At 61.8% G+C, this 25,651-nt stretch overlaps 2 protein-coding genes across 10 annotated transcripts in view; one reads left to right on the top strand and one right to left on the bottom strand.

The window, feature by feature from the left end:
* Positions 1-14,174, bottom strand: part of PIP5K1C (phosphatidylinositol-4-phosphate 5-kinase type 1 gamma) — a 39,038-nt gene extending 24,864 nt beyond the window's left edge. For 4 of the 8 annotated variants that reach the window (XM_072029306.1, XM_072029308.1, XM_027472288.3 and 1 more), the window contains exon 1: positions 13,894-14,173. In XM_072029306.1, the coding sequence (XP_071885407.1) occupies positions 13,894-13,990 (97 nt within the window). In that variant the 5' untranslated portion in view covers positions 13,991-14,173. Of the gene's footprint in view, positions 1-13,893 lie in introns of all 8 variants that reach the window. The other 4 variants (XM_072029310.1, XM_027472292.3, XM_072029307.1 and 1 more) reach the window with 3 other exon arrangements.
* Positions 14,175-14,372: 198 nt separating this feature from the next.
* On the top strand, positions 14,373-25,607 carry TJP3 (tight junction protein 3). 2 transcript variants are annotated; one of them, XM_038169297.2, is made up of 21 exons: positions 14,373-14,760; positions 15,199-15,319; positions 18,670-18,726; positions 18,805-18,929; positions 19,085-19,187; positions 19,422-19,890; positions 20,124-20,227; positions 20,863-21,025; positions 21,115-21,205; positions 21,473-21,537; positions 21,645-21,723; positions 21,860-22,016; positions 22,240-22,348; positions 22,807-23,026; positions 23,298-23,494; positions 23,596-23,691; positions 23,976-24,046; positions 24,178-24,489; positions 24,629-24,853; positions 25,085-25,134; positions 25,253-25,607. In XM_038169297.2, the coding sequence occupies exons 1-21, from the start codon at positions 14,552-14,554 to the stop codon at positions 25,350-25,352; spliced, it is 3,123 nt and encodes a 1,040-aa protein (XP_038025225.2). In that variant the 5' UTR covers positions 14,373-14,551; the 3' UTR covers positions 25,353-25,607. The 2 variants fall into 2 exon arrangements, with proteins under 2 accessions (XP_038025225.2, XP_038025224.2); XM_038169296.2 differs by lacking the exons at positions 14,373-14,760; positions 15,199-15,319 and adding an exon at positions 17,355-17,418.
* Positions 25,608-25,651: the final 44 nt, after the last annotated feature.

The following is a 25,651-nucleotide window of genomic DNA, read 5'->3' as shown; positions in this document are numbered from 1 at the left end:
TCGTTTACTTGAGCACAAACTCATCAGGGAAAGGAACAGCATGGCCTGTACAAATTAAGGAGAGAGCTTAATGTACCGGGGCGGCAGGACGAGGCTGTAGGGCACTGAGGTGGCACACGTGGTGTGCTCCCTGCCTCCCTCCCGGGGCATTTCCATTGCTGAGCTCCTTGAGCACCCGATCCAAGGGGGCTGCAAGAAGCCCCCAGCCTGCAGAGCATCAAAGACACCCATCCCCTGCTTTTCTCTTTTATTAAAGTTTTTATGCAGAAACTCCTCCTGCCTCGGAAATAACCCATTTACCCCAGAGCAGGAGGCCAGGCACAAGCGGGAGGTACCGCGCTCCTGCCCGGGTGCCGGATGGGATCAGCTCCTCGGGATGCGCAGTGCTGAGCCAGGACGTGCCCTGCTGGAAAATTCCCCTGACAGCTAACCAAAAAGCGCTTGCAGCAGGGAAGCCCAATTACAGCGGGGAACGAGCAGGACAAGACAGGGGAAATGAAATTTAAAAGGAACTGATTTGTTTCCTTGTCTCAGATCAGCTGCACGCAGAAAAAAAAAAAGTACAATTTCCGAGCGCCTACCCCGAGCCGTGTGACACATCTGACAACAAAGCAAAAACAAAAAACCTCATCAAGAGCAGCGCGCACACAACAGCTGCCGCCCAACAGCGGAAAAAGGCTGCGGCCGCTCGGCTCCACGCTGTCATTATGCAATCCAGTGGGACGCTCTTGGGCTCGCATCTGCTGGGTGGGAAAGGTGCAGCCTTATCTGAACGCGGCGTTCCTGCTGCCTTCCACGCCGCCGGTGGCGGGAGGAGCGAGCAGAACGCGCTCCCCGGCACGTCCGGGCGCCCTCCCCGCGGGGCAGCGGGCGAGACGTGCCCAAGGTCGGCAGCCGGCAGCTGCGGCGGGGACGCCGGCCTCTTCCTAGCCCCCGGCTCCGCTCCTTATTGCGGCCTTCGAGTCCGAGTCTGCGTGCCTGAATGCAGAGCAAAGCTTGATTAGGATTAATTACAGGCGGCAAGCGGCGCGCCGGGAAGCGCACCCAGGCCGGAGCCAGCTCCCTGCGCGCCCGACACCCAGCAGCGAAACCACGACGCCAATTTAGAGGCAGGCCATTAGAGGCCGGCACTTTGAAGCCACGTTCCTTCGGGTCACTCAGCAGAGCTGTGGCATCCAGCAGCCTCGGCTCGGGGCAGGACGAGCCCTGAGTCCCCCAGCAGAGGTCCCAGCCGGCAGCGGAGCCGTAACTCGGAGCGAAAAGGCAAGAGGAGGCAGAATCCTTCTCCTGACGTCCTCCCAAGCTGTGCTGCGACACAAAAATGGGGACCTGAATGCAGTGCTGGTCCCCGTGTGGCCACCACCAACCACCCTTTGGTGCTTTAGATGTGGTTTTCTACAGCCACAAGGCCCCGGAGAGCCGTTTCCCCACCCAGGCTGCAGGAGCACAAGGCAGCACAGCGCAAGGGCTCAGTCCAGAGCTCGCCCCTGTCCCCTGAGCACCAGCAGACACCGAGAGCTCGGGAATTTGGGTTTTAGGAGACATCAGTCTGTCCCCCACCTCAGCCCTTTCTCAGTGCTCCGAGCTGGGAATCCCTCCCAGGTTGTTCATGGCTTGCACCACTTCACAGCACCTCCCTGTCCGTGTTACTTGACACAGCTTTGTCCCGTTGCTCATTTACTGCCGGGAATTATTTCCAGGCTACATTAAGAAAGGTGTCTCCCTCCCCACACACCCCATTTTCAGACCTTTTGGAAGACGTGGAAGTCCATTAACACAGTCACAGCGAGCAAAGAAACCTGCCCCAAAGTTCCCAATCACTGCCCACCCCAAAGCCAGGACACGCAGAAGTTACACAGAGAGCACAGCTTTAGGGCTGCGGGAGCTTGGCACCACAACCAGGAGCAAACCCCAAAAGCCCCAAAAGCAGAGGCAGCCCTGGCCAAAGGGCACACAGCTGCCCGAGGGCCACCCTTCCCGAGCCGTCCTGAAGACGCACCTGGAGTTTTAAGGAGCGGGCTATTTCCTGATCTACTCTGCAGCCAAAGCTGCTCGGCTAAATCCTCTAAGGTTTAATTCCACTCCTGCTAATGTCACTTGACAGAGATTTTCCTGGGGTGCTCAAACTCCCAAGACTAAAAGGGGATTTCAGAACGGGGTCGCGCACAGCGTGCGTCACTGACACAAAGTCCTTCGGGCTGCGGGCACCAGGTGGAGCGAGCCCCCCTTCCCCGGGCACCGCGAGGGACACGGATTCGGTGTCACGGTGCCGAGGACAAGGCCTGGGTGGGAGAGGAAAGGGGAGACACCTGCAATTTCTGCCGGTTTCAGACCCAGGTTCCAAAGGCAGAAGTGGCAGGTCGCGGTTCCAGACCTGACTGCTTTTTGAGCTCGGTGTGGGACGCAGCCCCACGACAGCATGTCCCCACGGAGGGGTAACAGGCACGGCCCTCGAGTTGACAAAGATCCTGGAGGTCTCTTCCAGATTCTGTGAAAAACCCACAGTTAAACAGATGGGATAGGAACAGGGTACCGGTGGCGCGTCTTCGCTCCAGGTCTCCGTGTCCGACTCGCGTGTGGCTGAAGGCCAGGTCTGGCTGGCGCTGAGCTGCTCCCCAACACCACCTCCATCCTCTCTACGTGGCTTCACACAACCAGCAGCCCACCAGCAGCCCCGAGGCTGGCCTGCCCTGTAGGGCAAGCTCTGCTTAACCCATCCCAGACACCACAAATCCTTTCCTGCAGGTGGATCCCGGACAGCCAACGGCCCCAGACCGAGGAGGTACCAACGCTCTGGTCCTCACCTCGTGGCTGTGAGCAAACCTCGCCGACAGCAGCAGCTCCATCAGACCACGTCCCCACGCCGTGAGGCCAAGGGAAGACCTCCAGAGAAAACTGCTGCAGGTTAAAAATGAATTTAACTGCTGCTCACCACCACGTTGTTCTCCTCCCACCTTGTTACTGCCACTTGTGCTCTCTGTGACCGGAGCGTTTTGGCCTGATGCTCCCGCTCTGCTCTAACAGAGGCACCTGAACAGATGGAACCAAACAAGCCACGGCAGGACAAGCTCAAAAGACGAAGCGTGCTGCCAAAATCCCCAACTCAAAGTTTCAGCAACCAGCCTCTTCTCTCCCCGGGAGCCTGGCCGTGGCGTGGCAGCCAGTGACTCAGCCACTCACTGAAAATAAGTAACCTGAAGAAAATAAAAACCAACAAAGCTTTTGAAAAGACTTCTAGAGCTTGGCATAAATACAAATAGGTGAGACGGGCCTAGGAGGCAAGAAGGAAACCTGCTGCCTGCGCTGGGCTGCAGGGATGTGGCTGTTGCATTATGTTAGAGCTCGGGGACAGCCTCCTCTGACACCGGGAAGCACAACGTGGCCAAGAGGCTCCTCCTGGCACGGGTCTGCAGCTGGCTCACGACGCAGGGCAGGGAAGCAGCATCTCCAGCCCAGCCAGGAGCATCAGCACAGGGAGGCCAAGCCAGGCACTTGCTGCTGCTGTATGACAACGAGCAGCTCCAGCCTTTTATTTCCTCGTTTGGGAGCAAGACATCTTCCACCCTAAGCACAGGTACACACCCGAAGCGCAGGCACAGCGGGAGCTCGCTGAACACAAAGGTGGATGCGGGGAGCATCGGGCTGCAGATGAGCACACCTGGGGAGAGCCCAAGATACAGGCGCTGAGAGGATCACGTTCAGCAAGCACAAGTCTGAGGTGCAACTGGGAAAACTTCCTTGTCTCACAGGTCCTGAACCGTGAACAAGTTGATGCTGAGCCCATCTCGGGGCTTCACTCAGCTTCTGCCTGGTATAGGGGAAAACTGGGGCTCCTCTATGGGGAGTAGGTATGGAAAACAGAAATTGAAGACAGCAGCATTGAGTGAACCAAAGCCCACCACTTCTGAACCACACGGTTTTGTAAAAAATGTCTTTCAGGAGCTTTAAAACTGCTCGCCAAGACTTCAGTAAAGCCTGAAATGAAGCCGTGCACCTGAACCTTACCACCACGACACACATCAGCCACACACACGCTGTTACCAACTTGGAGGACGCTGGGACAGCACGGTCTGCTCCTGGGTTTGGGGAGAAACCGAGGAGTCAGCCGAGCAAACATCACACGGTGACCCCACAACACACGGGGGACGGTTGGGTTCCTGCTCCCAGCTCAGCTGGCAGAGACCTGCAGGAGCTGAGCCGTATGGGGCAGTGGTGTGTGCTGTGGGGTGGGAGGAAGAAAAAGAAACAGGCAGTGCTGCTGGCCGACAGCTCCCGAACAGCTCCCAGCAGGGAAGGTAAAACCCTAGGTAGAAGTCCCACCAGTTCAGCTTCTCCTTCCCCAGCTCCCAGCACAGCAATCTTCTCGCACACCACCAAGCAGCAGGGCTCCTCCGCTGTCAGCGCTGAGACTTCCAGGAGTTATTTGCACAAAGCGCAGCAAAATGCAAGTCGAAAGGCTCGGAGCTGCTGGATGTCCGTGGGAAAAGCCGAAGGCAGCTCTGAGGAAGCTCAGAGCCAGCCGGGGGGCACGGCGAGGCCGTTCGATGATAGCCACGGCCAAGCTGAAGGGCTCTGATGCTCCGGGCAGGGACAGCGCTTCTCCAGTTCCTCTTTGCTGAAGTGGGTGCATCGGTTTTGGCAGAACTTAAAGGCCAACCATCAGGCAAAGGACATCTGGAGACCGCTGTCTTGGCGAGTCAGAGCAACCCAAAGCAGAAGCTCTAATAGAAAACACGAAGAGGCAGCACTTGCCACTTCTGCCTGTAATCTCTTCGTTTTTCCTTTAGACGAGCAGCTGCCATTCAGGCACGTCTCATCCTGTCCTCCCACAGCCCTTGGAGAGCCCCGCGTTGTTACCAATTCAGTAGTTTTTCACCCCACCTCAGAGAAAATCTGCATTTAAGCTTTGTTTTTATCAGGCGCTGCAGAAAACCCACCTCGCCTCTCCAGGTGACATTTTGCTCTGCATGCTGGGCATTCCCAGCCTTCTCCTCCTCCTGGCTTTCAGTTTAGAAAGAAAAAAAAAGAAGAAACACTCAGAATAAAATTATTCTTTGGATTTTCAGTCCTGGGAGCTGGAGAAGCCGTTTGTCCTCTCCGAGATCGGTTAGGAGCCCTCAGTCTCTACACTTGCCTTCCCACCAACACGAGAGCAGTTTGCAGGCATCAGTTCCTCCCAAACCAGGCTCTGAGCCCTGCCAGAGCCCTGCCAAGCAGCACACACCATCAGCAGATCATCCCCAGAGGCTCCTCGATTTAATACCAACCCGTATTGACCACCTCTGGAGCTGGCACACAACGGGCAACCGAGTTCATCGCCTTCCAGGGAAATGGATCCGGGCGCTGCTGTCCAAAAAACGAGTGCCCTGCCTGGTCTTGGTCTCACTTTACAGGCACAGCCCCACGGCTATCAGGGCTCTGAGGGTTAGACGTGAGAAACGCCGGGGCTGGGCAGCGAAGGAGCCACAAAAATCAGGTAGCAATTTCAGGGTGCTCGCTCCTTCAGCTTCTCATTTGCTTTAATAAGCATTTCCTGGCATTACCGGGCTGGAAGCCTGGCTCTCGGCGGAGCGTCCCAGATAGTTAATCCAGCAGGGACTCCTGCTTAGCACCGAAACGAAAACAAACAGCCAGCCCTCGGAGACCGAGGTGGAGAAAGACCATGTCATCATTTTCCTTCCATCCAAATGAATTTAAACCCGAAGAGATGCCGGCCTGAGCGGAAGTATTCTGGGATTAAAAGCAGCACACGCATCAGAAAAGCACCTTTAAGGAATTAACATCTCAGCTGCTCCCAAGCAGAGGCTTTAGAAACTGTTACTAGAAAAATCGAACGCAGCACAATCTGCATCCCCTAGAAAAAGTTATCTCGTGACGTAAGTTAGCATTACAGGGAAAAAAAAAGTAATAAAAGAAAAATAAATGAATAAATGGCTGCTCTTCCAGATTTCAGCCCCAATCACCGAACAAGCAGTCCTTACAAACACGAGAATTATCCCCTGGCAGGTGCTATCTGAGCCCACAGACCCCCAGCACCCACGGGACCCCCTCTGCCTTATGCCCGGCTCCCACCTGGGCAGTGCTCGCGCTGTCACGCAGCGCACGGCGCTCGGCGCCGACAGGCACAGCTTCGAGACGCTCTCATTTTCTGCTGCCTTCGTTCCAGCTTTGAAGTTCGGGCCTGTTTTACATCTCTATAGCTTCCTTCTCTGCCAGCAAACCCTGCGTTTTGTGCGCTGCCCCCATCACCACGCGCCCAGACAGATGGCGAGAGCGGCACCGAGGCTGCACGGAGGGAGAGCTGTCGTTTCGGAGACACCGATTTACCAGGGACATTTTGGGTGGTTTCAGGTATTGCAGCTGCCCTCACAGAGATTCCTGATCTCCCTATTCCTCTTGGCGTGGGGATGCACGGGATGCAGACAAAAAATGGGGCAAACCCCAGGAAACTGGAGGGACCCGAGTTTCACATCAGCCCCTGACCCCAGCGGCTGCCGGTGCGAAGCCCCTCTGGACGTGCTGGGGAAGGTGGTGATTTCAGCCAGCTGCCTCCCTTTGGAAAACGCTGCAATGGGCAATTCTGCCTTGAAAAGTCCACAGAATTTGGTCCATCACAGAGACTACAGAGAGAAGTGCTGCAGCAGCTGTACCCTGCCTGCGCTAGAGGCTTTGGTAACGTTTTGCTTGTGCTGCCGAACGCACCAGCAGGGATCAAGCGAGCATTAAGGCACAGATGAGTTTTCCCTCGCCTTTCAGAGGGGTCAGCAAAACAAAACCGCTTCTGCCTTGTGCCGGAGCCTCCCCTCTGCCCGCAGTTCAGCATCATGAGCTTCGCCTTCCCCCTCGCCCCACCGAGGCGCTTTGCAAAAGGAAACCAGGCCACCCAGACGGTGGCAGCGAGAGACTCCAGCTAATCACCTTCATTTTACTTTGCAAACTAGAAACTTGGGTTTCTGGGCCTCACGCCAAGCCCGAAGGCTTTCCTTAAATCCCTCAGATCTTCAGGACCTTGAGTAAAATCCTGATCCAGTGGACATCAGAGGCAAAACCTAAGGAAAGTTTGGCTTCTGCGGGGCCAGAAGCTGCCCAGCCTCTGATAAAGCCGTGCAGAAACACGAAACCAGGCAGGATCCAAGAGAGGAAGAGCAGCAGTGCCTGACCCCAGACCCACTGGGATCCCACTGTTTGTGCCGACCCACAAGGGAGCAGCAGCACGTGCTGTGTTGGTGAGATCGGCCACTGCAAGCCCCCAGCCCGCCTCAAGCCTTGCAGCCTTCAGAGCTGCGTCCTCGGCTTTGGAAAGACTTCCCCAAATCTTTCCCAACCTGCCAGTTACATAAAAATATTTCTCAGATGTTCCAAAAGCTCTGTGAGCTGCACCGACTAAGGCTCAAGTTTCTCAAATTGATGTAAAGTGACCTTAATTACCTGAGCTCACACGGCCCTGAGTGAGGACTGGAAAGCCGTGCGGCCCTTCCAAACCAAACCTTCCTCACCAGCAGGCTGAAAGGAGCAGTTTTGGGAAGATGTTTACGCAGCTCCTTGCACAGTGACTGAGGCGTTACCGTAACTGCACTGCTGCCCAATTCCAACCAGAGAAAAACACAAGTGAGGCGGCAGGAGCTCGGGAGGATGCTATTAACTCGCCCTTCAAACCAAATCTGTTCCACCCACAAGTCAGAAATTCCACCCTAAAAACCATAATTGGGAACACCTTGAAGCCATTTAGCTTAAACACAACTGCTGCTGTTTTGCTCCAGTGGCCGAGAGGTTGTTTTTTTGGGAAGAAACCGGCAGAAAAGCCCTGCAAAGGTCACAAAACGCTCTGAGGGTAAAAACAGCAAAGCGGGGCTGTGCCAAGCACACGTGGCTGGGACTCTGCAGGAAAGGGAGAACAGATTAAGGCAGGAAAGGGAGAACAGAATAAGGCAACCACGTTACCTCTGTGCTAAACACGTGGTCTAACAGCAGTGCTCATTGCTCCCCATCCTTCCTGCCCCACCAGGGGCTCAGAGACCCTCGATGCTCGATGGCACGCGGGGTGGGCACCCAGCCCTGGGCAGGGAGGCTGGAAGCAAGCCCACACATCAGGTTTGAACTTACACGGGAGTGACTTCGCAGACGATGCTATTTTAATTGAAATTCCCCGTGTTTGCCATGCCAGCCCTCAATTCCATCAGGCTGTGTCACCAGCCCCCGCAGATCCAGACCTTAACTCAAAACAAAGCAGCCGCTGAGCACAGCCAACGCCAATGGGGAGAGAAAGGTGGAACTGGCAATTGAAACAGCAGCTTGCCAGGCAGCAAATGGAAGGGAGGAAATAATCCTGGTTAATTCTACTCCTGCAGGATCCTAACGTGGTCACAGCAGGGCCCAGCACATCCCAAGCGCTTGTTCTGAAGGGCAGCACCCGACGTGTGCTGAGCCTGGGGTGCGTGGCTGCCAACACCAGCCCTGCAAACGGCTGCGTGAACACAGCTACCTGGGCTCAAGAGCAGATCTCGCTGCATCCTATGGAAAACAAACAAACAAACAAAAAATCAAACAAAAAACAAACAAAGCAATGAAACAGCTGGGGAGTTACTCTTAACTACTAAATTCTGTAAAGGAGCAGACACGCACCTAACTCAAAGCATCCTCAGAACAGAAGACCCAAAGAAGAAATTTGTAATGTCTACCATAGTATAGGGACACAGAATGGGTTAAATAGCCAAAAGTTTGACAGAGCTCCATCAGAGGAAGCACCGCAAGTTTAAATGACAGGAAAATCCCTGCTTTGCTACGGGGACCCTCAGAGCCAGGTCTGCAGGAGCCAGCGAGCCCCACGCCAGAGCATGGCTCAGCAGCTGCCACCGAGCACAAACCCCGAGCAGCCAGAGCACAGGTGGAAACCGAATTAAACATCGTGGCCCTGAACGGTGGGGAGAGATGTGAGAGATGTAACATCGTGCAGTAAAGTGAGAAGCTGCTTTTGAGCACCGGGGGTTTGGTCGGCAACAAGTTCCCCACGCTTGCAGCGTGCCCATGCCCAGCACATCCCCAGGCTCCTCCAGAAGCAGCAGCAAATGTGCCCAGGCTGGAATTGTGACAGTCCCCAGGCTGTGACACCGCTGCCTGTGCCGGAGCAGCTACGGGTGGCAGCACCCCACATGTCCACTTCCTTCCCACAGCAGCAGCGGCACCGACCCCGGGCAGGCAGCTGGCTTCCCGCTTCTGTTCTCTCCCCGGGAGCCTTCCCCACCCTCTCCAAGTTTCATAGCAAGCAGCAATTTCCGCAGAGAGAACATGCAGATTCTGCTAATTACAGACGAGAGGAGGGCTGTGCCCCCCCCCCGTTCCTCGCTCCGGATCCCAGCCGTGCAGGCGGTGATTGGGCATTGTGAGGTTCGCTTTCTGCAGCTCCGGATCCGTGCAATTATCCAGGGGCAGTTCTCGTTGCAGCCATTTGCAGTCTGTCAGGTTGGGTCTCCACGCTGTAAAATAACGCTGCCCGTCCTCAGAATCACAGCCTCTTCCTGGGCACCAGGAAACATTGAAGAGACCCATTCACGCTGCGCGCTGACTCTAAGTTTGAGGCATCTGCAGCCTTTAAACAGCGCTAGGACAGAGCGGTGGCTTTGCTTTCTTCAAGGAAAGGGGGAAGAGAAGCCAAGGTGCAGGCTTGCAGCGAGCTGCTGCAGAGGTGCGAGGTGAGCGAGGCACAACGCCATGGGACGAGCCGTGAGCCCCAGGGTAACCGAGGGCACCGGGGCCTCCCGATTTCCTCCTCGCCGCTGCAGCACGTGCTCTGACTCAGCCTGGGTTATTCACCACAAGCCAGTGCAAAAACCCACACGTACGCCGGGGAAGCCGCAAAAACACACGATGGAAGACAACGACACTTAATTAGGGGTTGACAGCGTCTTCTGCTCAAACACGTGGGTGCGGAGAGACAAAGTGACAGAAATGCTGCTCTGATTGCTTTTAGCTTTTTAATTACAGAAAACGTTTCCCAGAAAAGTTCTGAGGTTAACTCGGCTACTGGCAAACGCTGAAAGACACGACGAGTGCCAGGCTGCCTAGGAACAAAGCATTTCGGAGACCTACCTAAAGGAGGAAAAACCACAACGTCACCTTATCGTCAGTGGCTCTTTCAGGGCTGCTCGGAGAGGCCAGCCGCCCCTGCCACAGCCTCCAAAGCGCTCAGAGAGGAGGTGGGAAGCCTGAGAAGCCAGGACAGGCTTTTCCTTTCAGCACGCAGTGACCCAGGCGGGCAGGCGAGCGATGCTGGGCGCTCTGCTGAGAAACTCGGCGCTGATACAGACGAGGACCAAATTCACTTCTCGCAGACCATCGCTTTTAACTTCACCCTCTTCTTCCCTGCACTTTTGCGCTTCAATTCCAGCATCAAACGGCCTTCTGCTCAGCATCCCTCGCAGTGCCTTGATTTACCTTTCAGCTGGGCTCCCGTTGTGTGATCGCTGTGGAAGCGGCTGCACACAGGCAGGGGGCACGGCACGCGCCTTCCTCGCAGCATCCTCCCCTCGGGGGAATAGGCGAGCGGCTGCGCCTGTTTGTTGAAGGCAGAGCGGTGCAACCATCAGCAGGCAGCAAACAGGGAGAAGGTGCTGGTGCCAGCAGCACGGCTTTGCCAACGACTTATAGGAAACGACAATGTTGTGCTCCTCTCGGTGCCTGCACCAGCCATGGATGGGTGAGGACGCAGCAAGCGCCGTGGAGGGCTGTCCCCCTGCAGCAGCTCCCAGCTGGGAGCCTGTGGCTCTGCCAAAATCAGCTTCTGCCTGGCCCCACGTCCGTGGTTCCCCACGTCCAGCACAATCTGACCGAGATCAATCCCGTTCTTCGGCACGTCCACGAAGCGACCCAGCTCGCAGGCCTAGGAGACAACAGCTTGGGAGGCAGCAGAAGGGAAGCGGCTCCGTCAGCTGGATCACCAAACGAAAACTGAATTTAAAGGGGACCACCAGGATTTAAAAATAAATAAGTAAGAGACCTGGGTTTGGGAAACAGGAAACCCCCCCCCGGGACTTCTTCTCCTGTTCTGCTGCTATCTGTGAGCTCAAACACAGCCACCCCCCTGCCCTCCCCGGCAGCGGGGCGTGCGAACCAGGCTGCTGAAGGTCACCGCCACCCAAACACTCCCAGCCCTCGCCGTGCTAGCAGCTGGCACGCGTTTTCCCTCCAGCTCCACTGCTGATGTTCCCCTGCATGGTACAAAAGGTGCAGCGTGCGGGTTAACTGATCCCAGGGATCTCCTGAAGCTCCCCTACGTGCAGATGGCACCGGCCCCGTGCTCCCGGAGCAGGTACAGCGGTGAGGTTGGGCACGAGGCACCTGCCGGGGCTCCACAGATTAATACGGGGTCGCAGGAACGTGCTCGGCAGCCCAAAGAGGGAATAATCGAATGCGACAAAGCCGGGAGCAGCATGTGATGAGAGCAGCTCCCCGCGCCTTCGTCGGGGTAGCGCCCAGCCTCGGCAGACCTATTTCGGGACTCAGCCGGCTGCGTCTGAACGACGTGTTGGGGAAAAAAAAGAGAGCGCTGGAATTCCTGCTTCTGCTTTCCAGGCTGCAGCCACCTTATATGGGAAAACTGTATTTAAGGTTGTGCATCTGGCGAGAGCCCACAACGGTCGTGTCAGCGATTCGCTTCGAAAATCGGTCCCAAACCACGCGCTGGGTGCTCCCGGGGGAGCCCTCCTGGAGACGCTCAGCGAGCCAACCGGGGCACGTGGGCAGGCCCAGTGCCTGCTGATTGCAATTAGATCAATCTTACATCGATCGCTCCCCTCCACTGGTGCTCCAGCCTGGCCGGACACCCGACAGGACTGCCCCTCGCACCCCTCCCGACCCCCACGGTCCCAGCTTCCCTGAACATTCCCAGCCCGGTCGCATCTTAAAGGCCAATTAATTTGCTGGAGCAGCCCGAATGCCATTTTCGCTGCTTTCCTCCCCTTGCCTGCAGCTGAGCTGTGACTTATTGACTGTGAAGTAACTGCAGGGTCTCCAGAAGTTCAAGGCACAGGGTGTTTTTCTGCGTGTTTTTGCCTAGCTGACTCCCCCTGTCATCATCTTCGCTAGCACCATTTCACAGGGAAGAGGCACGTGACACCCAACTAAGCTGTGAACCATAATCATGCTGGGGATGATGTTTACATTTGATTTTTCCTCAAGCTGATAAGCTCTCTCCAATTTCCCTCTCCATCACGTTGGTATGGATCGAGCTGCTCGTGCCCCACGGGGTGGAATTCTTCCTTTATCTCTAATCTGCTCACTAGGAAAAAAAAAAATAATAAAATGCTTTCAGCAGCCCTTCAGAAGTCACTTTGTGGTTATCGTGGCAAAGAGGGAAGAGCCGTGGCGCTGCTCCTCGTGTCACAACCTGCACTCTCCTGGCTGGTCTTGGGGGCTCCATCTGCACCCACCGCACCTGGCTGGGGTCTCTGCTGCGGGCACGGGGAGACGGCTGCAGGGCCAGGGCACAGACACCGCTGTGACATCGCTCCAGTCCCTAAACCTGGGGACCTCGGCCCCAAGGAACGTGCTGTAGGCTTCTGCCCAGGCTCTAAGCCGTAAGTGAAGGGCAGGCCGCAACCCACGCAACGGGAAGACAGGAGGAATGGAAAGAAATCGTAAGTCAACTCCTCTTCCCTCCTGGGACGAGGATTTCCAGACCCCAGCTCTGCGAGGAGAGGGGCGGGGGGCAGCCCTGCTGTCAGTTTGTGCCGACAGCTCTCCAGCAAGGCGAACCCCCGGCCTCCAGCCCTGCCAGCACAGGCAGCAGGACAGCGACCCCTCCTCACCCAGCCGCCTGGGGACGGGATATCCCAGCCCCAAGGGGTCCACAGAGCCCCCAAACCCCCCCAGCACGGCTCCTTCAGCCCCCTGCAGCTCCTCAGAGCGAGCGCGTTCAGGAAGGGGCGCAGCGGCCATTTACAGGCGGCAGGTTTTGAAATTCCTTTTTTTCAACCACAACAGTTACAACACCTTCGAAAACCCCACGGCGAGGCTCTCAGGACGGGACGGGTCAGCCCTGCATGGCCACCAATGCGCCCGGCTGCCGGCCCTGAAGGTTTTCTTCCTCAGGACACGTCCCGAGGCCTCCACGAGGCCTCCCCAAGCCGAGCGGCTGCGGATCCTCGCCGACCCCCAGCTCCCTGCTGCCGGCGAGGGTCCCCTTCCAAAAACCATTTGGGAACCCCCCGGGAGCCGCTGTCAGCAGCGGGGCCGGGGCTGAGGGGCCTGGTTTGGCTCCCAAACGGCCCCCCCAGCCCCAAAACGAGACCCCAAAGGGGTCCCCAGCCCCGAAACAAGCTCCTAAAAGGGGTCCCCAGCCCCAAAATGAGCTCCTAAGGGGGTCCCAGGCCCCAAAACGAGGCCCTAAAGGGGTCCCTGGCCCCCAAACGAGTTCCCAAAGAGATTCCCGGACCCAAAATGAGCCCCCAAAGGGGTCCCCGACCCCCAAAACAAGCTCCTAAAAGGGGTTCCCGACCCCAAAATGAGCCCCGGGGGTGGCGTTGGGGGTGGGGGTCCAGGGCCCGGTACGAGGCGGCGCCCCCCAGAGCAGCCCCGACCCCCGAGAGCCCCCCCCCGCGCGGACGGAACCATTCCGAGCCCCCCACTGCAGGGGGCGGCGGCCGGAGCGCACCACGCGGCACTGGGGGGGGGGAGAAGAAGGGGGACAGCGGAACCCCCCCGGGTGAGGTGGGAGGGGGGGGGGCAGCGAGGCACCACCCGCACCCGGTGTGGGGAGGGGATGGGGGGGGGGGGGGGCTGGGCTGAACCACTGCGGGCTGAAGGGGGGGGGGGAAAGGGGAGGCGGACACGGGCCGGGGGGGGGCTCTGAGGGCTCCGCGCGGGGCCGGCGCCCCCCGGCGGGGCAGTGCCCGTTACCTCCTGCCGCGTCCGGGCCCTCCGGGCTGATGGCGCCGGCACCGGCCCCCGCCGCGGCCGAGCCCTCCGCCGCCTCCTCGGGCACCTCCAGCTCCATGGCGGCCTCCGAGGGCGCGGACAGGCCCGGGGCAGGCCGAGGCCGGGCCCGTGCCGCCCCCCCCTTCCTCCTCCTCCTCCTCCTCCTCCTCCGCCGCGCTGCTCCCGGCTCCGGCCGCCGCCGCCGTCGCTGAGCAGCCTGGGAGCGGCGGGGCCCATGGACGGGAGGGCGGAGGGGGCGGGGAGGTGGGGGGGGGAGAGGCCGGGGCCCGGCGGGGCCGGAGCGGCGGGGGCCGGTGCTGCCCCCTGCGGGCCGGGAGGGCCCGGACGTCGCCATGGCAACGGCGGCGGGGGCCTGGGGTGGGCCTGGGGGGGGCTCCGTGAGGTTGAACGGGGGGGGGGCACCGGGCACCAGGCACAGGGGGGAGGCCGGGGGACGGCAGCGGGGTCTCGGGGGAGGGGAGCCCGGGAGGCCTCCGGGAGGCGCTGCCCTCCCCACGCCGTGCCCCGGGGCTGCGGAGCTGCTGGGAGGGGAGCGGCGGCGGGGGGGGAGGCACCGGGAGCTGCCCCGGCCTCCCCTGGGTGGCTGCGGGCCCGCCGCTGAGACCCCGCGCTCAGCACCATGGCCCCGGGCTGGTGGCTGGCGGCGGGGGGGTTCCGCAGGGTCTGGGCCCCCCGGGATGCCGGGGGGGAGAAGGGCTCGGAGCTGCCGCAGCACCCCCGGTACAGGGCCCGGGCTGACTCCTGGACCCGGAGCCGCGGTGTGGAGCTGGGCTCCGTGGCCGGGATCCCCCCGGGAAGCAGGAGCAAGGAGCCCCGGCCGGCAGCGAGGTGGGGGCAAAGGGAAGGGGTCGGGGAGGGAAGGGGGAGGCAGCCCCCGGTGGGCAGCCCCCCCCCCAGGGCTGGGTGTCCCCGCGGGGCTGCTGTCCCTGGTCCTTCGGGTGGCGCTGGGTGAGGATGTTCGGTCCCCAGGGACAGCCCGGGGGGGGTCTGGGGGGTCAGGGCAGTGCGGGTGGTGTGGAGCCCCCCCCCCCAGCTCCTTGGAGGGGGTCAGGCTGGGAGGAAGGGACCCCTGCTTGGGCACTGCCACCCCCAGTGCCCCCGAGCATCCCGTGCCTCCTGTCCGTGCCTGGGGATGGGTGAGACACGAGTGGACGTGGCCGAGCCACCAGCCCAGGGGGGGACAGCAGGGACAGCCCCCCTACAGCACCCGCTGTGCCCGCTGGAGCTGCCCAGGGACCCCTTCCCCCTGCCCTCTCCCTCCTGCAGGCAGCGTCTGGCCCACAAAGGGTTACGCAAGGCACCCGGGAGTGACACCGCTGCCACCAGCCCCAGAGCTCAGCTCCTTCCTGGTCGGATCCAGCCTCCGCTGGGGCTGAGCCACCGCTGGGTGAGTCCTGGGGGACGGGGATGGGACCGGGGGTCACCCCTGCCCGGCAGCCCCGGGAGGGACAGGGGCTGGGGACCCTCCTGGGGTCCTGCCCTGAGCACACGGACGGAGCAGGAGGAGAGGCCCTGGGGGTCTCTACATGCTGGGGGGGGGGACTTGAGCAGGGCACGGTGCAGAGCCCTCGTTGGGGTGCTGCGGCTCTCACCCTGTGGGCTTGGGGACACGGAGCGGGGACCCTGCCACCAGGCTCTGCGCACTGGGGCTGGAGGTTGTGCTTCCCTTTCCCATGCCTCCATCCCACCCGTTTACACCCGGCCGGGGCAGCGCTCCCCAGCACCTGTATGGGGGGGGAAAACAGGATCAGCCCACCGGGACGCAGGTGGGGCTGGGTTTGGGGAGGTGCTGGGGGGCTGCCGGCAGGGCACGGACCCTTCCTGCACAGCCGGGGCTGGATGAGGGATGAGTGATTTTGGCAGAACTGGCTGGGACACGGGGAGCCAGCCCCAGGGGAGACCAGAATGGTGCGAGGGGGGCGTGTGGGGTTCCCATGGGGTTCCCACGGGGCTCCCACGGGGCTCCCGGTGCATGGGGCTGGGTGCATCGGGTTGGGCCACGGTCAGCTCGGCCCAGAAACTGCCTCTCCTGGCGGGGCCATTTCGGGTGCGGGCTGGTTTCTGTTGGAAACCTGCAGAGCCGGCTCCTCCGGCTGCCAGCCTCGGCCTTTGGCTCGGGGCAGGGCCCCCGGGGAAGTCCGAGGGCAGGACCAGGGCTGGGTGTCCCCGCAGGCACTGCCTGGTGAGCTGCTGCTGTCCCCATGCTGTCCCCCTGGCCGCCCCCACCCTGGCCCCACCAAGGCCACGGAGAGCTGCAGGACGCAGGCGTGGGACTGATTCACTGAGTCCCGGTGATGGGACGGGGGCGTGGGGCTGGCGAGGGGACAGCATGGAGCATGAGCCGTCACCTGCAGGGGGGGACACCGGCTGTCCCATGGCCTGTGGGGTCTGTTGGGACCTGTGGGTCCTGCCTTGTCACCTGTGGGTGTCGGGGGGCCCCGTAAGCACCAACCAGGTGATGCTGGTGACGCAGCTGCCTCTGATCCAGCAGGAAACCTCCCCACCACCACGACATGGGGACAGTGCGGGGGGACAGGACCGTGACACCACCGAGCCAGGATCCTGCCTGACCCCAGCCAGCCCTGCAGCCCCACACGTCCCTGGGTGTCAAGCGCCAGCGGCTGGGCACGGGGGCTGGTGTTGGTGGCTGGTGAGGCCGGGCAGCATGGGACACCCTCCCGGACTCTGCCCTGCGCTCTCAGCCAGCTCGTTCCTGGGCCCGGGTGAATGATTACCCCTGCCTGCTGCGCTGCCGGCCACCCTGCCACATTTTGGGGCTATTTTGGTGCAGCTGGGGCTGCGTGCTTGCCCCTGAGCCCACTGCCAGCCCCATCAGCGTGGCTCTAGGTGCTCTCCATGGGTGTCAACGCTCATCTCAGGTGCCCCCGTCCTGCTGGAACTGCCCTGTGGGGATTCCCAGTGGGGCTGTAGGATTCCAGCCGTGCGGTGTCAATTCAGGGGGTCCGCGGCGGGGCTCAGAGCAGCCGATTTGTGACGGGGGCTGGGACAACCCCACAGCACCTGGGGGGCGTGTGGTTGGCACAGGATGGGGACACACCACAGTAGGGCCAGAAATGGGGGCTTTTGCCATGGCAGAGCCGTTGGGGTATTGGCGCCCAGGAGAGCTCTCAGGGCAGAGCTGTTGGGCACCTGGATCCTACACTGCCAACACTCGGGGAGGTCTCCCCCCGCCGAGCTGCCACCACGGGCTGTGCCGAGCCGTGTCCTGGCCGTGCCATGCCGTGCCGTGCCGTGCCGGGGGGGTACCGAGGCTCCGGTTCCCCAGCGCGCCCCGTGCCCGCCCGCCCGGCCCTACCTGGGCACGCCCCGGGGCCGGGTGCGGTGCGGCGGGAGGCGGCCGGGGCCGGGCCATACCGTGCCGTATCGTACCGTGCCGGGCCGGGCCGTGCCGGTGCCGGTGCAGCGGCGCCCCCCGAGGGTCCCTGGCCGCCCCCCGGGACGTTCAGCATGGCCGTGCGGTTCCAGGTGCGCTGCGCGCCCGGGCGGGACTGGGGAACCCCGGGGAGGTCACCGCGGCGGGGTCGGGGTCGGGCGGTGGGGTCAGCTCTATCCCACCCGGGTCAGCTCCGTCCCACACGGGTCAGCTCCGTCCCACCCGGGTCAGCTCCGTCCCAAATCGGCTCTGTCCCAAATCGGCTCCGTCCCACCCGGCCGCTGGCCGTGGGGAGCTGTGGGGTGGCCGTGGCACCGTGCCGGGCTGCTTGCTGGCCCAGCCCCGTGGCGCAGCAGGACGGCGGTGGGGCCTCTCCGTGATTTCCTCATCACGGATAAAACCACGCGCTTCTGTCGCCAGTCACCGTGCCCCCTGCCCTGCCTGGCATCGGGGGGCTGTGGGGTGCCCTGGGCACAGTGGGGGCAGCGGGAGCCTCGTGCCACGTCCTGCACCCCGAGCAGGAGGCTGGGGCTGTCTGCGGGGTGGCTGCAGCTGCTCCATCACGGCATTGCCTGGCGCTTTCAGTTTGTTTTTCCGTATCCAGATGACCCTTGAGATAGAGGTTGTAAAACACAGCTGTGGGAGCCACCGCCCCGTGCCAGGTTCTGCGGCTTTGTTTCTGGGGATTTTCCCTGCACGGCGCGTGGATCCTGCGTCTCTTGGGGGCACTGGGAGCTGCTGGAGGGGGATCCTGATCCCATGCCCTGTGCAGGGCAGCGTTTCAGCTGGGATGAACATCCCGATGAGGCTTGTCTGTCAGAAACTCTTGGATTTGGGGAAAACCTGGGAAAAAAAAACAAAGGGTGAAGGCAGAGGGTGCCCCTCACCGAAAAAAAACACAAAGGGTGGCTCCAGCTATGGGGAAAGGTCCCCAACCTACCTGCTCTGCCTAAAACCTCTCTTTCCGTGGCCACACGTCCAAGGGAACAGAGCTGGATGTCCCCGGTGCTCACTGGAGGGGGTTTCACTCCGCACAGAGCCAGCTCTGGGTTTTGGGCACGCTCCTGCACGGGGAGTGTCCCAGCCACCGGTCCCAGTGCCCTGGGTGGGTGCCTGGGCACTGCAGGGGGCTCTGTCCCCCTTCACCCTTGTGGTCCCCGGTGCCTGCAGCTCAGCTGATGCTGCAAGCGCTCGCCTCACCTCTGTTGCAGCCCAAAGCGGGACTCGGGAAGGGGCCAGCGGTTGCGGAGAGGAACCGGAGCCGATTTGTACCTCCGGCCCACGGGCAGGAGCAGAGGCATCGGTCAGCCTCAGCGCTCACCCCCCCTCATTTGTGTTGGCAGGTGGCCGCCATGGAGGAGATGGTGATCTGGGAGCAGCACACCGTGACGCTCAGCAAGGTGAGCGTGGCCTTGGGACGGCCGCGGGACGGTGGCACGGGGTCAGGGTCTGATCCCCTCTCTGCTCATCCCCGCTAGGACCCTCAACGGGGCTTTGGTTTTGCCGTTTCGGGAGGCCGGGACCGTCCCAACAAGGTGACCGGGGACACCGCGGTGATTGTGTCCGATGTGGTGGCTGGGGGACCAGCGTTCGGCCAGCTCCAGTGAGTTCACAGGGACATGGGGACACAGGGCGTCCTCACTGGAGGACTGGAGGATGGGGTCCCCCTGGGGCAAAGCTGCCCTTGCTGCCCTGCCAACCCCCCCCCGGGCTGAGGGTTGCAGCTGGGGCAGAGCCGTGGCTGTGTTCCCTTCGCAGGAGGAAGGATCAGATCGTGATGGTCAACGGCCTCTCCATGGACAACGCCTCGTCCTCCTTCGCCATCCAGACGCTTAAGACCTGCGGCAAGATCGCCAACATTGTGAGTGTGCCCCGCGGTGGGACTGCTCCATGCTTGTCCCCACCTTGCTGTGGCTGTGTCTGGGGTGGGTGGTGGTGCTGGGCAAAGCCCTGCTCCTCTTGCAGCCGCTGCAGCACTGTGCTCTGCTCCCCCGGGGTGCCCAGGGCTCCTGTTCTGGGCTGGGACATTGCTGTAGGAGCATGGAGCAGAGACAGCCTCATTCACCATCCCTTCCTTCTCCGTTTCTGCCTGCAGACGCTGAAAAGACAGAAGAAAATTCACCTTCCCGTGAGCAAGAGTGGCCCTGGGTCCCCCGCGGTGCAGCGGCGCTACGACTCGGATGAGGACGACGGGTTGCGTGGTGGGGATCTGGCCCTGCGCAGCACCCGGCAGCACCGCTCCCGCGATGACCTGGACCACAGCCGGGGCTATGACGGGGACTCGTCCAGCGAGAGGAGCTCTGGTCACCACCGGGATGACCGCCGCCAGCACAAGTCGGTGTCCCGCAGCCGGAGACGAAGCCAGGACAGCGGCCACTGGAGGCAGAGCCCCGACAGCGGCTCAGATCGCAGGGGCTACAGCCGGCGCCGCTCCACCAACGGCTTCGGCCACGAAGGGGACACCAACGGGCTGGACCTGGTGTCGGGGTTCAAGCGGCTGCCGCACCAGGATGTGCTGATGAAGCCCATCACGTCAGTCCTGGTGAAGAAGAAGGAGAGTGAAGGTAGGGCCTCCCTGACCCCTCCGTCCCTGGGTCATCACCTGAGCAGTGGCCACGTGCTCTGGGGGCACTGAGCCCGCCTGGCCTGCCCCCAAAGGGTGGCAGAGCTCAGCTCTGGGGCTTGCAGATGCCCAGTGGGAGCTGGGGTGGGCTTGTGGGGATGGTGGCAGGAGGAGCCCCCGGCGGGTCCTGCTTCTGCCCGGCTCCAGCGCTGTCACGGGCTCTCTGTGCTGCAGAGTACGGCCTGAAGCTGGGAAGTCAGCTCTTCATCAAGCACATCGTGGAGAGCGGGCTGGCGGCGAAGGGCAGCTCCTTGCAGGAGGGAGACCTCATCCTGAAGGTGCGGGGTCCCAAGGGGAGCACAGGGACTTGTTTCCCCTGGGTTGGGTGTCTTGTCCCTGAGCAGTGTCTCCGCGGGGGACAAGGTGAGGGCATGCTTCTCCTGGCCAGCTGTGACAGCTCCTGGGCTGGAAGCAGCTCCATCTGGTGCCCGCATCCTGCCCCAGTTGTTCCCTAGGGCCAGGTCCCCAGGATGCTGAGGTTGTTTGGTTAAAGCAGTGGTGTTCAGCTGGGGACGGCGGCTCATCCTGCTGCCACCGTGGGGTCACCAGCCTCCTCCTGTCCCTGTGGCACTGGTCCCGTGCTGCGTGTGGGTGTCCCTGCTGGGAGAGCAGTCAGCAAGCAGCTCGGGTGTTCAGGGCGTGCCAGGTGAAATGGTGCTTAAGGAATTTGGGGAGGATAGAACAGAGGGATGGAGGTGCTTTGTTTGCACACACAGGCCAGGCAAACCAGTGGCCACTGGGAACCAGAGCCAAAGTGACTCTGAAGGAAACAAAAGCTGGGGCTGAGGCCAGCAGAGATGGGAAGGGACCTGGGGATACAGTGGTAGGAGCGTCCCCATAAGAAGTGGGGTTTTCCTGGGAACAGCTTTCCCAGGAGCGAGTGCACTGAGGCCTTCTTGCTCTGCCCCTCCAGATCAACGGGGTGGCCAGCGAGGACATGTCCCTGGCCGACACGCAGCAGCTGATTGAGCGGACAGAGGGGACCCTGACCCTGCTCGTCCTCCGGGACCACCGGCAGTTCCTGGTCAACATCCCTGACATGGAAGACATCCAGAGTGACAGCTCCCGGATGGACGGTAAGGGGACAGGGCGACAGCACCGGGGTCCCAATGCTCAGCGTGAGGACTGGATGGTCACCAGTGTGTCTCCCCTTCGGTTGCTGCAGATATCTCTGACATTGAGTCTGACGTGTCCCACCCGCCATCCCCCCAGACCTCCCCACGACTTCCAGCTGCTGCCAGGATGAATTCACCACCGTAAGCCCTGCCTTGCCCCTGTCCCTGCGTCCCCATCAGCCCCTCTTTCCCTCACTGACCACCAGACCCCCCATGCTCTCTGCCCATCTGGAGTGGCTTTTTCTCCTCTGTCCTGGAGCCAGCTCACCATGAAGGTGGCACTGCATTTTGGTCCCCAGCTTGCCCCGCTGTCCCTGCTGCCTGCTCAGCACTGCAGGCTCTGCCTGCCTGTGCTGATCCAGCACCCACCTCCGTGGCCACCCTAAATCCTGCCTGACTCTGTTCCAGAGAGAGGAGACGAGCGAGCAAGAACGCCGCAACCAACACGAACACACACGATGCTCTGGGCCATGGTGGGTGAGCTTGAATCAGGCTGGGGAGAGCTGAGGGCACTGAGCGGGCTCTGGGCTGTCCAAGCACAGCCACCACCACCTCCTGGACGTGTCCTCCTTCCCTGCAGATGTGCTGGAAGCTGTGGAGGGGGACGGCCACCACAGCCCCCGCACCAGCCCCGCTGCCCAAGCTGCCTGCAAGAACGGGTGCGTCTGCAGGGGCTGGTGGGGAAGGGCTGGGCAGATGGGAGCTGCGCCAGGGCAGGGTTAGGGTCTCGGAATCAGTGACCACCGGCGTGTCCCTGCCTCACTGCCGGGCTCACTGCAGCCTCCCCCATGGCAGGTACAGCCCCGACACCAGGATCGTGCAGTTCGTGAAGGCCAAGAGCGTGGGGCTGCGGCTGGCTGGCGGGAACGACGTGGGAATCTTCGTGTCGGGCGTGCAGGAGGGGAGCCCGGCCGACAGCCAGGGCATCCAGGAAGGGGACCAGATCCTGCAGGTACCCAGTCCTGTCCCCAGCACTGTGCTGGCACCCCGCAGGGTGCAGGTGCCACCCAGAGGGGCTGTCCCCAGGGTCACCCAGGGCTTGTGGGAGGCACTTGGGTGGCACGGAGCAGTTCCCTCTCCCACCCTGCTCTGGGCACTGCAGTCCCCAAAACCCTGCTGGAACCCCATCCCTCTGTCCTACCGGTGGGTCGTGTCTGAGCGTTTCTCCACGGCAGGCGAACGACACCAGTTTCCAGAACCTGACCCGCGAGGAGGCCGTGCAGTACCTCTTGAAGCTGCCGCCGGGTGAGGACATCACGCTGCGGATCCAGAGCAAGCAGGACAGTGAGTGACAGCTGCTGTCATCCCGGGCTTCTCTCTCTCCATCCTCTGTCTTCTCTCAGCAAGCATCAGAGCAGCTCGATGCCCCACGGCTCTTTCTGCCCCTCAGGGTGGTCCTTTTTCCCCACACCCTTCTCCTCCTTCTGAGAGGTGATGGGAGGGGACCGGACCATCCTGGTGTGCAGTCTGTGCCTTGGCATCCAGGAGCACGGGGCTTTCTGGCACCGTGGCTCAGCCCAGAGGGGCCAGTGTGTGCTGGGGGGTCGGGTCCCGCTGTCCCCAGCATGCCCAAGAGCACCACACGTAGATAAGGTGCCCCCACTGCCCTCTTTGGCATCAAGGGCTGCTGTGGAGGATCCTGGCCAGCCCAGCTTGTTCCTAAATCCCTCCAGCACCTTCCTGTACCCCTAATGCCTCCTCAACCTCCTCTTCCCTGATGGTCCTTTTCACCCGGGCTCCAGTTTTCAGAAAGATGATCTCGTCCAACGTGGGTGACTCGTTCTACATCCGGACACATTTTGACTACGAGAAGGACACGCCGTCAGGGCTCAGCTTTGCCCGTGGGGACATCTTCCACGTGCTGGACACCATATACCGGGGCAAGCTGGGGAACTGGCTGGCCGTGCGCGTGGGCAGGGACCTGCAGGAGCAGGACAAGGGCATCATCCCCAACCAGAGCAGGTAGGCACAGAGCCAGAAATGGGGGTAGGGTGAGCAGGGGGCAGGGGATGAGAGGAATGTGGATGGTGGCCCCAGTAAGAGGCAGGGCAGGGGCAGATGGAGTGGTGGTGGGAAGCACTAGATGGTGAAAAACCTTCTTGGTGCCCAGGGCAGGTTGGGGTGGTTGATGCTCTGCTTGTCTGAGGTCCTGGAGGGAAGGGGCCTCCACAGCCCCATGCAGCCAGGCTACCGAATAAATCCAGTCAGAATTCTGAGCCCTTTCCCCTCCCAGGGCCGAGCAGATCGCCAGTCTGGAGTCAGTGCTGAAAGCCTCATCCGGCAGCAATCCCTCAGGGGCACGGGCCGAGTTCTGGAAGCTACGAGGCCTGCGGGGAGCCAAGAAGATGCTGCGGAAGAGCCGGGAGGATCTGTCTGCCCTCACGAAGCAGGGCCATTACCCCCCGTACGAGAAGGTGGTTCTGAAGGAAGGTGGGCACAGCACTGCGTCAGCCAGACCCCGCCAGGGGTCATCAGACCTGGGGCTGCCCGTGCTCCCAGCCTCCCTGAGCCGCTCTGTGTTCACCCCACAGCCAACTTCAAGCGGCCGGTGGTGATCCTGGGCCCCATCGCGGACATCGCCATGCAGAAGCTGAGCACGGAGCTGCCGGCGCTGTTTGAGATTGCCCGTGAGTGCCCCCCACACCGGGGTGAATTGTGTTCAGCAGCTGGGCCCTTGGTGCTGGTGGCCGTGGGAGCTCTTTACTGATTGCTCAGATCCTGCCTCGTTGCCCCCTCGTGACACCCCAACTCCCTCCTGGACTCAAGCACCCTCTCCCCACACAGCGTGGGGCAAGCCAGCTGCAGACATCCCCCTTGGAGGGTCAGAGCCCCATGGCCAGACCCCGGCTGGGACTGCAGGGGGTGTCACAGCTGCCCCAGCTGCTCTCACGCCCGTCTCCTTGTCCTGCAGCAAGCGTGCCCCGAGATGGGACATCATCCAAGGTCATCAAGTTGGACTCGGTGCGGCAAATCGCAGAAAAGGTGAGAGCCTGGAAGATCTTCCCCACGTCCCCAGGGGCCGGGTGGGCCAGGGCCAGGCAGGGGGAGCCCTCAGGGAGCCCCCTGCCTCCAGCACTGCCCCCAGCGGGCTGAGTGCTGGTGCCCTGCCCCAGGACAAGCACGCTCTGCTGGACATCACCCCCTTGGCTGTGGAGCGCCTCAACTACGTGCAGTACTACCCCGTGGTGGTGTTTTGTGAGCCGGAGAGCCGGCAGGGCATCAAGGCCATGCGCCAGTGGCTGGCGCCCGAATCCAGGAAGAGCTCCCGGCGCCTCTACGCCCAGGCCACCAAGATGAAGAAGTACTGCAGCCACCTCTTCACTGCCACCATCAGCCTCAGCGGCAGCGGCAACGCCTGGTACGAGCAGATCAAGGAGATCATCAGGACGCAGCAGAGCCAGCCTGTTTGGACGGCAGCAGAGCAGGTACGGGGCAGGGGGTCCCTCGGGGCAAGACTCAGCCTTGCAGGGGGGCAGGTGGGTAACGGTGCCAGGGCCCTGTGGGGCTGCGTGTCCGTCCTCTCCATGCCCAGGGTCCCAGGTCTCCTTCATCCCCTCCCCACAGGTGGACGTGGCTCTGGAGGACAGCCTGGACCTGCTGAACCCACCAAGCAGGGCAGCCTCGGGCTACCTGACCTGTGACAGCCACGCCAACAGCGACTACGACGACACGGATGGCGAGGCAGGTGCCTACACCGACGGCGAGGCAGAGGACGCCTACGACCAGCCCGCCCTGGCCCGCTCCTCTGAGCCGGCACAGACGTACCCCAGCCATGGGCTGAGCGAGCAGGTGGGCACCCCAAACCTGCAGCAGGGGCTGGTGGGGCAGGGGGGGCCCAGAACCCACCCGTGGGGGTGAATTCCTATCTTACTGTGGTACTGGCGGGAGGAGGGCTGTCACCTCCAGCTCTGCAGGGTCCTTGGTGCCTTGGAATGTTTTCCTGTGGGGAAACACAGCCCAGCCCCGTGCTGGGCACAAATCATGCCTGGCCACCTCTGATGCCTGTCTCTTGTTACACAGGTGACAGAGCAGCACCCGCAGGGACAGTGGAGGCAGCACAGCAGCATCAGGTACCCCACACCCCAGGGGGGGGATCGGTGCCAGCTCTGCGCAGCCTGGTCCTGCACGGCGGTGACCCTCTCTGCTGACCAAGTCGCAGAGGCATCACCGCAGCCCCTTGTCCCCCAGGGAGTACGAGCACGAGGCTGTGAGGAAGAGATTCACGCGAGCCAGAGATGACTCGGACCAGGACGAAGGCTACGAGTGGGGCCCTGCTACGGACGTGTAGTGGAGCAGGCTCAGCGCCTGCCCGGGACCCCCCCATGCTGTCAGGCCAGCCTCTGCCCTGCTGGGCAGCCAGGGCCCCTTGGGCCACCCCTGCCACAGCCCCAGGCCACCAGGGCCGGGTGGCAGCCCCAGCAGTGCCACGCAGCATCCCGCAGCTGGGCCAGGTTGCGCCCGCGCCCATCACCAGCCACCACCACCAAGTGCCTCCTTCCCCCTTTCATCCGCAGCTGAAATAAAGGGGACGTTTTGAGTAGGACGGGCTGTTTCTGTGTGTACTGCGTGGCAGCCTGCAGGGGAGGT

The sequence above is a fragment of the Anas platyrhynchos genome, chromosome 29 (assembly GCF_047663525.1).
Source record: "Anas platyrhynchos isolate ZD024472 breed Pekin duck chromosome 29, IASCAAS_PekinDuck_T2T, whole genome shotgun sequence".
In the NCBI taxonomy this organism is placed as follows: Eukaryota; Metazoa; Chordata; class Aves; order Anseriformes; family Anatidae; genus Anas; species Anas platyrhynchos.
The sequence above is the reverse complement of the archived record's forward strand: the minus strand, read 5'-3'. Positions and strand labels throughout refer to the sequence as shown.

What these genes read in the sequence shown, in the direction of transcription:
- TJP3 (XM_038169297.2), top strand. Translation starts at nt 14,552, where the DNA reads ATGGCCCCGGGCTGGTGGCTGGCGGCGGGGGGGTTCCGCAGGGTCTGG. An exon ending in CCAGCGTTCGGCCAGCTCCA is followed by an intron (nt 18,930 to 19,084) that starts GTGAGTTCACAG and finishes TTCCCTTCGCAG; the next exon opens with GAGGAAGGATCAGATCGTGA. An exon ending in GGCGCTGTTTGAGATTGCCC is followed by an intron (nt 23,692 to 23,975) that starts GTGAGTGCCCCC and finishes CTTGTCCTGCAG; the next exon opens with CAAGCGTGCCCCGAGATGGG.